The 15,783-nt window shown below is 41.5% G+C and overlaps 1 protein-coding gene across 2 annotated transcripts in view; it reads left to right on the top strand.

The window, feature by feature from the left end:
* sh2d3ca (SH2 domain containing 3Ca) overlaps positions 1-15,783 on the top strand; it is a 76,368-nt gene that overhangs the window by 48,773 nt on the left and 11,812 nt on the right. For both annotated transcript variants that reach the window (XM_079582586.1, XM_079582587.1), the window contains 2 exons: positions 12,637-12,765; positions 15,247-15,396. In XM_079582586.1, the coding sequence (XP_079438712.1) occupies positions 12,637-12,765; positions 15,247-15,396 (279 nt within the window). The remainder of the gene's footprint in view (positions 1-12,636; positions 12,766-15,246; positions 15,397-15,783) is intronic.

Genomic DNA, 15,783 nt, shown 5'->3' with positions numbered 1-15,783 from the left:
CCTTTCACACACCGCTATTGTCTTCCCTTCTCCTGCACCCTTTAAGATCCAGCCCTCAAATTGCCACTTTTCTCACCATCGCCAGAGCGGCCTATCGGTGTGTGTGCCATTACTTCTAGCTCTGCAATTACATCTTAATGTGTAGAGCAACACTCCCATCATTAGCACCGTTATTAAAGTAATTTGATTTGAGTAGGTTCAACCGAGCTATCTGATTCCATCTCGAAGAAGGCCTAATTGAATGTGTGTAATCGGTAATCAGTGTTTGTATCGCGCCAGTTAGCATCAACACTCAATCTTGTTACATTAATTACTAGGAATAGTTATCAGTAGTGTTGGCGTTTCTTCTCTGTGTGGGTATAGAGCTTGTTTTGAGGAGTGCGGCGTGTGTTTGGTAAAGGGAATACGAGCGTGTTTGCCTTTGTAAGCCGCGGGGAGAGGATGTTTGAATGCGTGGTAAAGATAGGGACTGTTTGTTGTCTGTGTTTAGAAGAGGAACTCCCAGGTAGAAATACATTGTCAACAATCATACATGACAGTCATTAGAATATCATTTGTTTGCATAAAAGCAGCCATATACTTCAAACCGCATGCTTCTGGTGGGGCTGCACAGTTTATCTTAATATCCTGTCTTCAGCGAGTTTTATATAAAAGCTGCTCATCCAGTAGTTAAAGGGATGTTGCAGGATTTTTGACATAGGGCCTCATTTCCTAGTTATCCAGAGTGTTGTTGATTTCTGGAGATATTTTTTTCTTAAGATGCAGTTCTTATATTTGAAGAGCTTAGTGGCGCTAGGCTAGTGCAAGGCTAGTGAATTTCTATGGCATCAGCTAGCCTCCATTACAAACAGTCTGACCCACTCCACAGTGCACCTGAGGCAAATCACTTATAACACCAGACTAACCATATAAATGTCTGTTAATAGAATCATGTATGAAATATAATAATAATATACATAATATGACCTTGTATCACATGAATTACCACATTTTGAGGGACTATTTTCTCGCAGATCAGTCCGCCGCCGCGTAGCTTGTACAACCACAAAGCTGATGCTGCTCAAATATAAGTTATATTAAATGCAAAATAGTTATAGTGATTCTATTGACACAGACATTTATATGGTTAGTCTGGCGTTATAAGTGGTTTGCCTCAGGTGCACTGTGGAGCGGGTCAGACTGTTTTTAATGCAGACTAGCTGATACCATAGAAATGCACTAGCCTAGCGCCACCAAGCTCTTCAAATATAAGAACTGCACGAATTTAAGAAAAAAATATCTCCAGAAATCAACAACACTCTGGATAACTAGGAAGTGAGGCCCTATGTCAAAAATCCTGAAATATCCCTTTAAGATCTATCACAAAGGTCCCCAACTGTTTTTGCTGCGTTTTCATCCTTGTTTTCGTCGCTATTTTAACGTTGCTTTTAGATTTGGGTAAAGCCGAACTGGAGAAAATGTGCTCGGTTCAGGTGGGGGTTAAGAGGTTGAAACTGTCAATACCAGACTAGTCTCCATGTCAATATACTGAATAAAACTTCTATTGTTTTTGGTTCTGTTTTTTAACAAGCACTTGATGAAATCGGGAATATCACCTTTGTTTCTCTTTCCTTTCCCCGAGTTGTCTACTTCACTTCTGTTCTCACTCCTAACGTGCCAACGCCTTGCACGCAGCGGCTTCCAAAGACCCAAATAAGCGTCGGTAAATAAGCGCTTCCATCTCACGACTGCCTCGATAACACACAAGCAGAGAGGACCTTCGAGCTGTATATCTCCGTAATGGGCTTCTCATCAAAGTGCTGATAGATGCTGTTCGCCAGGTTGATTAGAAAGCGCGGGACAGAAGGAGGAAACGGATTTGCTGGTCTTTGAGCTCGAGACAAAAGACATCTATAAAGCGGCGGATCACAGCGAAGGCGACCATTAAAATATGAATGGCGCTAGAGTCACAGCAGGGCAATACCGCTCTATAGAAAAGAAAGAAAGAAAAAAAAAAAAAAAGAAACTTTCCCCAGTCACATTTCTTTGTCTTTGTCTCGCTATGAACAAAATGTGTTTGTTTTAAGTGATATTGCTGGCTTTCTAAGTGAAGACAAGTGGACTGGCGTAAATGAGGCGCAACAGTCTGGATTCCCGCCGCTGACATCAGAGGAACAGTACAGTGGCAGTTGGTGGAGAGTGTTTGCTGAATGAATGAACCTGATTAAACACTGTCCCTGCTGCGCGATTGTGACGTGTGGGGAGTGTTTTAATTGAGCACTTTTGTTTTGGCTTGATAAGGCTGCTGTAAGTGAGAGGGCAGCACTGAAACTAATTGCTTTGTTAAACTTTACAGTAGAATAGTTTAGATTGTAATGAAAAATTATCTTCATTTGACACATCCGTCAACCTTGTCCATGTCTGGAGCAGTGGGCGACCGCAGTAAAGAACATTATGCTGTGACTGTATGAAACTATCTTCTTTTTGGCCCTTCCATCTCGGGGAAAAGATAATCTGCCTCCTGGTGTGAAGTGATTTGCATATTGATTTAGCATAACCCCCTATGGCTGGATGGAGGCCACGGCATAACATAATGCTCTAAAATACAGCAAATATAATTGTATTTCTCTGCCTGGATTGTGCCTTAAAGAAGTAACTAAGTAACTCATGCCCCTAGAGGCCATGAACGCCACTGCAGGTGTCGTAGCATGTTGCAGGTTTTTTTAATCATTAATTGTCTGTGAGAGTAAATACTACGCTGACAGAAAAGACAAAGGGACAAAGGGATATTGTACATCCAATAACACAATGGAGATCATTTTTTCCCTCAAACTTTGCTGTAATTACTGCTCAAGTGGCGCTAGCCCACAGTTAGCTTTGCCCGTTAGCCTGTTAGCGTCTTCTTCGTGATTCCATTAGTGTGTATTGCCCGCGGGCCAAATCCGGCCCTCCAGCATAGAACCTCTGGCCCTCAAGATGATTTTGAGAAACATTATTATGCAAATAAGATCAAATTCCTTTTACCGTACTCTAAACATGCAAGAAATAGTGTTAGTATTTTAAAAATGTCCAGAATATCCCACTTGGTCCTACAGTATGTAATGTAAAACAGTGATTCTCAGCTGGTGGGTCGGGCCCAAAAGTGGGTCATGGAACCCTTTTCAGTGGGTCGTGAGTCTATGGGGAACTTTTTTTTCAATATGTTCCATCTGAAACTGTATGGAATTTCAGTTTTAAAGGCATATCTACTGCCTATATTATGCCTAATATTTTGTACGATATATGACAAATGTAGGCTTTATTTGGGTTATTTGGGCCTGTCATCCGAGGGTAACGTTGGGTCCCGACTTGGGAACCACTGATGAAAAAACTTTTTCACTTTAGGCTGCAATGTTGAGGTTCGGCCCTTGGTGTTTTGGCGATGATGAAAATCGGCCCACCTCAACGCAAACTTGCCGACCCCTGGTGTGTTGGGTCTCCGGTTCGGAGCAGGGAAAGTTGTAAGTGTGGTTTTCTGGCCAGAGACACCAGGGGAGATGAAAGACCCCCCAATCATCCCATTAACACGTGTATTACCCCCAGAGGGACTACGGAAAGGATTTATTCAAGTAAACAAGTTCTGCTTTAATGATATCAGCATCTAGGATACCACTTTTAATTATTTTCTTCATTTATTATCATTGCACTTGTAGTATAATCAGTAACACACATCATATTTAACTGCTTTATTTATAAAATGTCAGATTGGCATTTTTTCAGAAATCCTTCAACACGACACTGAAGACTCTTCCATATTAACGTACTGCATAGATAGCTGCTCTGCTCTTCATGCTGTCATTGGGAGGCTTGTGGAGTGTCACATCCTGACCACCTCCCGTCACTCAGTCCAGGGGGTCTGAGCTATGACTGACAACTTTTACTTTATACGCGTTTACTGCTACTGCTAACACTGCTGGGAGTATGTGCGCGCTCGCTGTTAGATATATAGCCTTTGCTCTGAGCCGACCTCCAGGGATGGGTGTGCGCCCTGTTTGTATTTGTGTGTTTGGATGAGACAGTGATTCCTAATGACAGGAGGAGGTCACCATCACTATCAGTCTCTCTCCCGCGCCACTTTTCTCCATGGTTCTGTCTGAGGAGACCTGTCTAAGAGGTGCTTTGATCATGTCAGACAACAGCGCGTGTGCTTTGTTTTTCTTTTGCCGTTATACTTTTTAGTTTTCAGTCAAGGGTGTATCCCTTCCCCTACTGTGGCCTATAAATAAAGTATTGGATGACGTAGACAGGTTTTAAGGCTGTGAACAAACAGAGGTGTATCAAGAAAGTGCAAAAAAAATCTGTGCTAGAGACAAATCGATTGCCAATAATGACTCACTCTGTTGAAGCACAACCTCAAGGCACAGAAGTCATTGTGATACAACTGGACTGAAAAGGTGTGATACAGCACACATATGTTCCTGAAAGTATAGATACTAAAATCAACTCCATTTCCTTCTTCCCTATGGTGTTGATGAGTATTTAATATGTCATTGTATTTTATTAATAATCATTCCATCTTTGACTCACAAAGACCTTCTTGTCACTGGTGTTATCTAAAGGTTACTGCAGTATATTTACTTTTCTAATACAGCACCTGCTCATATTTATCTTGCGTCTTGATCATTTTAGGTTCTTTAATATTTCATTGCATATCAAACGGTCGGTCCCACAGGAGGCTCATTAAACTGCTAATCAATGCATTCTTTACACTGGGCACGTTTTATTCATTTTTCCCTCCGACTTTCAGCAAAACTGCGCACATTTATATGCATCCATTCCACGCTTAACGAGATACGGTCATTTCAAAGGATTTTAATTGGCTCTGAGCTCATTAGATACGGCAGCATCTTGGGTGCATGTTGGGTCAAACTTCACTAAGGTCAAGTCTGCAGTGGATTTAAAAGTTATTTGCCTCAAAGTTAAGGAACTCTAGGCTTCTTTCTAGAGTTACATTTAGATGCAAGAAAACCAATTCCAAAAGGTGGAGATAGAGCCGATGTATTCTCATAACCTGTTAGATTCAATATTAATTCAATATGAACGATGGCGATTGGAAACCACATGATGACTCAAAATAGGCAGCCATTCTGTTATGTTTTCTTTCAGTGTCTTGTTGATCCAGACTTTATAATAATTGTAATAATAATTGCCTTGATTTATACATCACCTTTAAAGAAACTGTTGTAAGTTGAGCAACCATATTGTGACACTTTATTGTTGATTCTCTCTTTGGTGGCGGGTAAAAAGAGAAAGCATCTATGAGAAAAAAGAGGCTCTCCTTCCTGAATAGGGTGTATAAATTGTCCAGAATAGTTTCATTCTCCTGTTGTAAACTGTTCTAAACTTTTGGGTCATGGAAACCATTTTCAGTGTGTCGCAAGCCTATTCCAGGGAACATTTCTTTAACTATTTTCCATCTGAAACAGCATGGTAACACTCCCGGAGTCTGTTAAAATAAATGTTTTTGGGATGTTTTTATCCTAATTTCAGTCTTACTAAGGCAGTACTAAGTTACTCATGCCCCTAGAGGCCATAAGCGCCACTGCAGGGTCCCGAAGCCATACCACTTGAGAACCACTGCCTTAGACAACAGAAACAAAGCTTTCCTTGCTGCACAAGTGGCCTAACATTACAGTCACTCCTAATGCTCCTATCACTTTTCATGTGTCTAAAATCCACTCAAACCCGCGTGAACCAGTGAGCCTCCGTAACAATGAGAATTATGCTGGAGGGCACGCGGGGATTACCTGGGCCTGGAGAGGGCTGATACGAGCCCCCTCTCCTGCCATCGGCCCCTAGTACGTGAGGGTGTAAAAAGAGATAGCGGGATCCAGTCGCCCGTGTGCTTTAATCCTGCTCTCTGTCCGTCCTAAAGAGGAGGGCGAGAGAACGAGAAGCCAGATCAAGGGAACGTGCTTTTAAAGAATTCGACCTTTGGCTTTTGTGTAGTGGATGTGAGGACATGAGTTGACGGTGAGGGAGAAGGGACCCCAACCCCCCAGCCTGCCCCACGCCAGTGATGCCACCCATGCATCTATCCCAAACTCGTTGCCTGAGCCTCCTGCCACTTAGGACGGTTGCCATGGTGATGAGGTTAGAGGCTAGCCTCGCAGCTGGAGAAGAAAGAAGGTGCATTCTGACACAAGCTCAAAGTGCTGCTCAAATGCATTCCTCGCCTCTTTTGTGCACGTTTTTAGGGGAATGTGCTTCTTTTCTGTCCGAGCTGGATCTCGTCTCCAATAATGTCCTGTTTTGTTGAACTCAACACTGGTTATTTATTTTAGTTCATTTCACATTCTTCACTTGCCACTTGTTTGCTTGTGTGCTAAAATGGCTTAAGGTGCTGAGATCTGTGTTTCGTCTGCATGGGTAGACAAAGATGAAGTCTAAACAACAACACGCTGAACCATGCCAGCGTTAAGGCTCTCCCACCTGCTACACTTGGATTCTGTTTGGTTTCTGGTTAAATGCTTAGGACACAGTGTTGTACAATACACAGTATAAACCGTTAGTGATTAACTTTGTGTGTGTTTTTTTGCGCTGGTTATGCCCATGCAAAAGTCAATTTGAATTTGATTTGGCTAAAATGTCATTTCAAAAAAGCAAAAGTTCTGTGTTGTCTCACAGGAAATGGATTTGGCTCTGTAGTTTGCCAGTATAGGCTTATACTTGCTGTCAGGTGTTAAAAGCAGCTTCAATGCTTTGTCAAGAGATGTTATTTGAAGCAAGGATAAGAGCGTAAGTTTGCCTCCGATACTTGAAGTTCATGTCAATTATTAATTTTGCTTGTTTCATAATGATCCATTTATCCGTCAGCATCAATGATTTTGTCTTAATTGATATGAGCCGTAAGAAATGCAATTTTTGGACAATGTACAACACAATGCCCTATTATCTAGTCATTTTCAGTTATTTGTTTTTCTGTGCTTATTTTGAGACATTCAAAACAAGTCAAGCCGTTGTAGCACATAATAAACTATTGCAGCCAGTTTCATGGTTTTCCACTTTGATTATAATTAACGTGTCGACATACAAAATATACTGTATGTCCGCAGACACTGGATGCATCCTGAATACAAACACACATCAAGGTTTTAATGGATTTTGAGTGAGTTAACAGAATCAGATGCATGTTAGTGTAAATTAGCTGTGAGATCACACTGAGCTGATATCTCCTTTTCACACGTGCACACACGCTCACCTCACTATCTCCATATCCCTCCTATGCCCACGTTTTGACCCCTTGCTTCAGTCTGTCTGGCTTTGCTATCACTAAAATAGGGTCCAATCCAATTACAGGTCCAACAGTGCAGAGATGCACACGGCTCCCCTCTCCTAACCTCCCTGGGGAGCCAAGTCCGGCATCAGCTGCTAAATTACCCAAACTCTCTCATCGGCTAATGGACTACCTGTCTTCCAGCATGCCTGCCCCGCTCTTAACTTAAACGAGCTCTTGTTGTCTGTCTGTGATGTCAGCTGTCTGCTGTTTGATACATATATACGGCTCCAGGTCTGTCTGTCCATGTGGCTTAAGCTGTCTGTCTTCTGTTTTTCCCCCTAAATTACTCTTTCTCTCTGTATTCATGAGCTGTTCAGTAAATTTATGGAATATTGCATCATAAAATATTAACAGTGACTTTATAGGGCCGCATTGTGGAGCCTGCTTGCCCTCTGTTTGTTATTGCGGCCTTGCCTCCAGGTACTCGGTGCATACAAATTTAAATGAATAAACAAACAAAAGTTATAATCTGCTTTTTAGGAATCAATAGCTAATAATCTTCCTGCAGTGATATGTATGCCATCTTGTTATTTGTCAGACACCCTTTGTTAGCTTTAACTTAGCGTCATCTTTATATATTGGGTAAAAAAAAACAAAGGAAACACATCCATGAAACCCAACTGAGCCACTGTGCCACTGACTTTATTTAAATCACACACGAAGCCTACCGGGGTCACTTCTAGCCCCCAGTAATCCAGAAATGACAAGTGGTAGCAAATGACCTTATGCTTATCATGCTCTAAATGCCTTTGTATATCACAGAGTCCGACTCCAGACCTCTTGGCCAAACTAAAGGCATCCAAAAGAAGTCATGTTTTGATATTGATGTTGGGCTTACTGATGCACAAGCAGTCCATTAAGCCTAAGAAATGTGCTGCATTTTTCCAGTTGAGCTGATTCTCTTCACCATACTCCCATCTCTTTGAGAAATACACCCAATTACAGAAAACCTCTGAGTAGTTAGTCAAACCAGCTGAGGCTGAGACCGAAGCATCCGTGGGAGGTATAGATATAGTTCATGTATGACTAGGGGAAGTGATATTGCCATATTGATGTTTCGGTCCGATCCTTAATAGCCCTGCAGTGGATAAAGTGGATAAAAAGGAAAGTCATTATTTAGCTGAGAGTTGCGCAGTGTTAAAGCAGTATTAAGTAGCTCATGCTCCTAGAGGCCATAATTGCCACTGCAGGTGTCGTAGCATGTTACGGTTTTTTACTCATTAATTGTGCGTGAGAGTAAACACTACGCGGACTGAAAAGACAAAGGGAGAGAGGGATATTGTGCATCCAATTACACAATGGAGATCATTTTTTTCCCTCAAACCTGGCTGTAATTGCTGCTCAAGTGGTGCTAGCCCACAGTTAGCTTTGCCCGTTAGCCTGTTAGCGTCTTCTTCGTGATTCCATTAGTGTGTATTGGGTCTCCGGTTCGGAGCAGGGAAAGTTGTAAGTTTGGTTTTCTGGCCAGAGACACCAGGGGAGATGAAAGACCCCCCCCAATCATATCATTAACACTTGTATTACCCCCAGAGGGACTATGAAGTGGATTTATTAAGGTTAACATATTACTTAGTACTGCTTTAAAGCCATGCAAAATATAGGTCAATCACCTTCCTTATGATAAAAAGGGAACACAACCGTTTTTTTTCTAATAATGAATATTAGAAAAAACAAAAGAAAAAAACAGTTATTGGGAGGATGCTGTTTGTAAGTGGTAATTTAGAGTTCATGTCATAAGAACAGGGAGAGATAGAAGATAAGCTAAATTTGAATTATAGGCTAACAATTCTCTGGTGATAATTTTGTCTAATATCTGTCATATGCTGGGGCTGTACCTAATTTTTATACTTGAGTGAAATCTATTTTGCCCCCTTGCAGTGTATTGTGTCGACAGTCTTGTATATGACACACTTTAACCTTGGATACAAAAAAAAGGAAAGGTTGGAATATGTGTAGGACTTACAGGGCCTTAAAAATACTCCATTGAAATAGTTGTCTTGGCAACCAAAACACCCTGTCACTCATAATCGTCTACTACTATTATTCCATCTCTTCTGGTAGGAAAGTGTAATATATTGTATGAATTCCCTTTATAATCTTTCCTATTGTAAGACTCAGCCTTTGTATTTTTTCTCAATAGATCTGGATCCCATTTAATTCACACCTTACTTTTTCTCCATTCATTAAACCCAGTTCTTATTTCATACAATATCTTTGACACTTGAGTTATGAGAAGAAGCCCACACGTGGTTTAGGTAGGGTTTATTGTGCTCGCTCGCAAATGACAAATGACATAATTATTTTCCCCCTTTTGCTCCCATTTCATTATTCCTTTATTGTATGTCTCAGTGTCCCATCTACTGTCAGCCCATTCTGCGGCTCGTATCATAAATAGAGACCCTGCTGACATTTCAATTTGCCCTGTAACCCTTCATATATATATAAAAAAAAAACACACACGCGCCTAGTTCATTGTTGGGGATCAGGGATTTGCTTCGGCTTGGTATCCATAGCGACGAGGCAGAAAGCAATAACGGCACACTTGACCCCGGTGCTCTTTTGGTGGCCTCTTCGCACACTCACACCTCAAATCTAATCTGGGAGAGTAGGCCGCCAAGTGATATCTACCCATCTGCCCCTGAGGATTCAGGGAAGCAGGATAAAAAAAGGCAAGAGATGTTGGAAGGGGACAAGGGTAGAATTCAATAATTTCATCTGGCACTGTCCTGGCTGAAAGATTAGATCAATTGTCTCAGCTATACTATTCGGAAGAAGATGCGGTGAATGTCAAACAGTGTCCATTGTGCATGATTTGAAATGAAAAAGCTAATTATATTTCTAGGGGTAAAAAAAAAACATTTTCGACAATAAATGTTCACAGTGCACATTTTAAACATGTCCAGGGAGCACTGAATATTGGAATTAAAACTACAAAAACTAATACAACGATCACATCATCTTTTGCAGAGAGGTCTAAACTTCAGCTTTTGTTTTGTGTACAAGGCATTTTTCTCCCCTTTGCATGTGTAGTCTTGCAGATGGACAGTCATGCAAGTGATGGATGGAAATGCAAATATAATACTGATATCGTCTAACAGAAGAGAAAGCCTGGCTGGATAATAAAAGTGTGAGGGGAGAAATAAAGTGGCCGGATTAGCAGCAGTGACAGCTCAGTCTTAGCGACACCACTGTTTGCTGTTTATTTGGGTCTCCAGTCTCATTACTCTTCATATTGGCAGAGCAGGAGATGATTTCCTTTCTCTGTTGTGTGTATTCCATGTTGGTTTTTCTGCTGAGCTTTTGTGAAGTTTTTAAACGTGCATGTGCGTGCGCTTATCTTTGTATGCGCTCCCTCACTCCGCTCCATCAAGGCTCATTTCTGTCTCAGAGTTAAATGTGTTTGCGGGATTCCCTCTGTTCTCCCTCTGAAAGTTCCTATCAATTCTCAGATATACCTTAAAGGGATATTTCAGGATTTTTGACATAGGGCCTCATTTCCTAGTTATCCAGAGTGTTTGGACCTGGAGATTTTTTTTTGTATTTCATGCAATTCTTATATTTGAAGAGTTTCGTGGTGCTAGGCTAGCACATTTCTATAGTATCAGCTAGCCTACATTAAAAACAGTCTTACACACTCCACAGTGCACCTGAGGCAAATCACTTATAACACCAGACTAACCAGAAAGTCAGTATTGGATATCGGAGCCGATGCTGGAAAAAATGCGATAGCGGGTACCAGCTACAAATACCCTATATTTAACCGATACTAGTTTTGCTCCCAGCGCCTAAAAAACACAACTTTTGCACCTAAATCTAACTGAATATGGGCATGCTGCATATCATTGTAAAGCTGAGAACCTGGAGAATTCAATTACTGAGTTAGTTTTAACCTTCGTAACCCAAAAACAAAAACAAAAAAAAGTCATCCTTGTTAATTGTTTATCCAAGAGTTTTTCAGTGGAATTTTTCTTTTTTCTTTTATTAGTAGTAGTTTATTCGGTCAGTTCATTCCTTTAAACGTAAATACATTTCCAATTCTTTGTGTACAACACGACCGAAAGGGTTTAGGCTGATGTAATTGATCTCATACAGCACGGTGGTGCAGCGGTTAGCACTTGTGCCTCACAGCTCGAAGGTCCCGGGTTCGATTTTCAACTGGACGGGGCCTTTCTGTGTGGAGTTTGCATGTTCTCCCCGTGTCTGCGTCGGTTAGTGGTAAAAACATGTGCAATAGGTTAATCCTCCAGCCAGGTGTTTCTGACCACCAGCCTGGGTCCCTGAGCGTTTCACATTGAGGATGGGTCAAATGCAGAACAGAACAGAACAGATTTCTCTACAGAGATTAATAAAGTACTACTTAACTAAACATAACAATAAAAAATGACTTTATTGATCTTACAATGGAGAAGAGTCAATAACATTTTTCACTCCGAGAAAAACACTTGTAAGAAAGTCTCTTGGTATCGGTAAATATCGGATATTGGCAGATACTCTAACCTCAGTATCGGTATCAGCATTGGTAGCAAAAAAGCATCTCTAGTTTAGACCTCTACAATGTTCTGAAATGCATGCGACTCCTTTGTTAGTTTAGCAAGATATTTTCCTGATGGATTCAGCCTTACACAGTGGTATTCTTCCTCACCCATCCCAAAGAGAACCTCAAAATGCTCAAGTCTGTAATCGTACCGCAGTCGTAACTCTTATATGAAAACATTCACATTCCCCGACTTTCTCCTCAGTCACAGATCAATATAAACCAGTATGAGCATAAATAGTCAGGTCTAAATCTGCCAGTGTGGGACTTGTTTGTGTGCATTCAGCTTTATTGTAAACGTGTTGAGTGCTGTGCTCAGAGCTGGAGTCCCGTCTCCAGTGAAGTTGGCCACAATAATAAGAGATTGCTCCTGGTGATTTCTGGCTCTCAGTAATCAGGTCAGGGTCGATTGAATTGCTTCTGCTCTCTGAGAGTACTTGTGTTTGTGTACTTCATGTGAACAGTATGCAGCATTTGAGTGGCTGACCATACACAGCAGCAGTGCTTCCTGCAGAGCTGCCTTCTGTAGCACAGGTGTGTTACTTTGTGTCCTGTGCACTAAGTACTTGTATTTCACTCTGCTCTTTCTAGTGCTCTACTCAACTGTTGTTCGACCAATGTAGTTGTACTTTTTATGTCGTCAGATCAGCTTTGAAAATTAAATTCAAATCTCCATGGTATTTACAGTTTTTGAGTGAGTCAAAGTTATATTTAGCCCTTGGTGAAGTAGGTTTCTAGGTGAATTCGCTGTGCTTTCAGCTTTTTAATCCCCTTCGTCTTGTTTTTGTTGTGTTTTTGTGCACAGTTCTCAAAGGAGAAATACCTGCTGGAGTCTCCCCCAGAGAAACTGCGCAAAGAGCTGGAGGAGGAGCTGAAACTGAGTCCTGCTGACATCCGGAGCCATGGCTGGTACCATGGACACATACCCAGAGAGGTGGGTCCTACAGCCCACAGAGAACAGGGTGCACCGCATGCATTACCAGCAGATTCACAGTCGGGGCGGGCAACAGAATGATATAAAATGTACTTGTTACATATTGGATTGTGAGCTCCCAAAAGAGCTTGTTGTCTCATGATCAAAACATTAACACATGCCATTTTCTTTTCTTCACACCCTCATCCCATTGTTCAGAAGAAGAAGAATGACCAGCTGTTTATTTCACACACACACACACACACACACACACACACACACACACACACACACACACACACACACGCAGACGCACACGCACACACACACACACACACGCACACACACACGCACGAACACACACACACACACACACACACACACACACACGCACACACACACAGGCTCTCTTGGTGAGAGCAAACTCTGTAAAAATGATTTGTGACTCGACTTGAGCATGTCATGTTATTGCTATGAATGATTTATTTGGACATAAGCTGTGGAATATGAACCCTCAAATGACTGCTTGTGGTAAAATATGGTGACTTAAATAACTGACAGCTTTGAGTCTGACAGGTTTTACAGTGTGGGGCAAGGGTCAAGGAAGAAGAAGAAATAATCTCACTTGTATTGCTCTTTCTAAAATGGATTACCTTCCCAAAGTGCTACTCGCCACTTGGTGCTAGTAAGCTTCTATTGTAGTCACAGCTGCCTTGTGGCAGACTGATTGGAACGGGGCAACCCGCCAACCCTCCGATTACAATTAGACACCCAGCTCTACCATCAACCTGCAACAAGACTTTATACTGTTTTGAGAGTTATTGACTATTTTTACCCCTGAACTAAAAGAGTTTGGTCTTATTATCAGAGATGAAGGATGTTGAGTGTGTTCTTTAGAGTTGAAGAGTTGAATGTTTTGCCTCCAAGAAGCTTCGCCAGCAACACGAACGAAAGACCACTGGGGGAGCTTAACTTGTCTTTGCGCTAATGCTATTCTCTTTTAATTATAGAATAAAAAGAACTGGTACTAGGACAAGTTAAACGCCTACCAGTGATCTTTATTTAGCCTGTGGTCAGAGATCTTTTGTGTCATTGACGAAGCTTCTTAGATGAGAGGCGAAATGTCCAAAAAAGAAAGAGTACAGATGATGACTCAAGAGCCTTTGGTCATTGATACAGTCGTTGTTGTGTTTGTTTATTGTTAATATGTCATACTTAAAATGTAGGCCACTCACACAACAAAAACAACCAACAAGCTTTGTCATGTAATTGTCAACCAGGCATTGCGGCTTTTGCCAACTGCCAAGACATGCGGATTGTGAAAGCGGCATTTAAATACTTTACACACAGAATGACACTGATTAATGAATCCCATCATCTGTCACAGCTCAGTAGAAATTGCTTTAGCGTTCAGGAGGTGGGAGAGCGTGCCAAACAGACAGCTGTGTGCGTTGCCCCCTGTACGCAATTGGATTTCACAGCTGGTGACTAAAACACAGATACACAATGATAGGGGGGCGACAGACCTGAACCCCCCTTCCCTGTCCCTGGATGCACATGTGGAGGGTTCCCCCAAAACGCAGCCAGCCTCCCCCCAACACTTGCTCATCCTCTGTGATCTCGCTCACAGTTTCAAGAACCATCTGGGAGGCTTTCCTCAATTAATTCACATGAAATATTCATGTGCCTGCTCCCATGTAAACTTAAGTGGCACCCGCAGCAACCAACAATGCGTGTTGACTCTACCAAACACTTATTAAACATATTCTTCCTAGTACTTTTATGTATTTTCTTTACACTGACTTTTATATCCTGAAGTCACACTAAAGGAGAATGTCAAATAGGGCAGCAAGCAGTGCCTTTGGTTTATAGCTAACTTATTGTTTCTCTTTGTACGTTATGACAAGATTCAAAGCGACAGATGAAGGGGAAATGTGTTACAATATTTACAATTCGCAGCAGAGAGCTTCCTGAAAGCCTCTGTGCGCTACCTGTGGAAGTGCTGCCACCTGCTGGTCAACAGAGGAAAGTACCGAAGCTCATTTCCAACGTTGTCCACATGACAAATCCAATGTTTTCTGGTTGTTTCGCTTGATTTTAACTCCGTTGGCATGTCTTTGAGAATACTGTGCTGTGTGATGATGTTTTCTTTGTATCAATCAATATTTGCAATCTCTTCTCATAAAGAAACCAGAGACAGTGCAATGGCCTCATCCGCCTCAGGCGGATTTATTGACCATGAATGGGAGATTGTTTTCTACATTGCTCATTTTGTCAATAAATTCAAAATCACTTTCATATTTGCCGTAGTCATGCAATCGTTTAAGAGATGTACTTACAAAGCGAGTGGTGCAGTAATTGGCTGTATTGTCTCCGCTGTTTATGCAGTTTGGGGGTATGCAATGAAATGTCTCATACTACAGATATACAAAAACAAACTAAATGATATTGTGTATTTTATGTCACAACAAAAACTTCAAAGTGTGTTTTATTCTGTTGTAGGTATCGGAGACGCTGGTTGTGAGGAATGGAGACTTCCTTGTGAGAGATTCACTGACTAGTGTTGGAGACTATGTCCTGACTTGTAGGTGGGACAATGAGGTGCTTCACTTCAAAATCAGCAAAGTCCTTGTGAAATCTACTGAAACTAAGGTAACCATCAATATCATTTGTGGAATTGGTTGAATGTCTGTGATAATCCTGTAAAACTATGGGGCTCATTTACCAAGCGTTTGCTCATGTGCAGGACGAGCAGTACGTGCAAAAGTGGGTCATCAGCAGAGTAATTTACACATTTTTACCATCACAGCATTCTCTTGATTGCGTATTGTATTTGGGGTGCTAATCCTGGAATACATGCAATATTGAATAGTAAATTAGGTGCAGCTTTCTAGCACCTGTCTTGATAAATGACCTCCTTTGTATTTTAAAGTGGTTGTTGTATCAGTGACAGAATGAAATAGCTCATGTCTTAATCCGTAATGCTGAAAAGACTGACATTTTGTTAGAGATTGACATTTTTCTCTGGTCATTGTGCTC

This window comes from Gobius niger (assembly GCF_951799975.1).
Source record: "Gobius niger genome assembly, chromosome: 2".
Lineage (NCBI taxonomy): Eukaryota > Metazoa > Chordata > Actinopteri > Gobiiformes > Gobiidae > Gobius > Gobius niger.
Note: the sequence above shows the minus strand (reverse complement) of the source record. Positions and strands in the feature narration are given on the sequence as shown.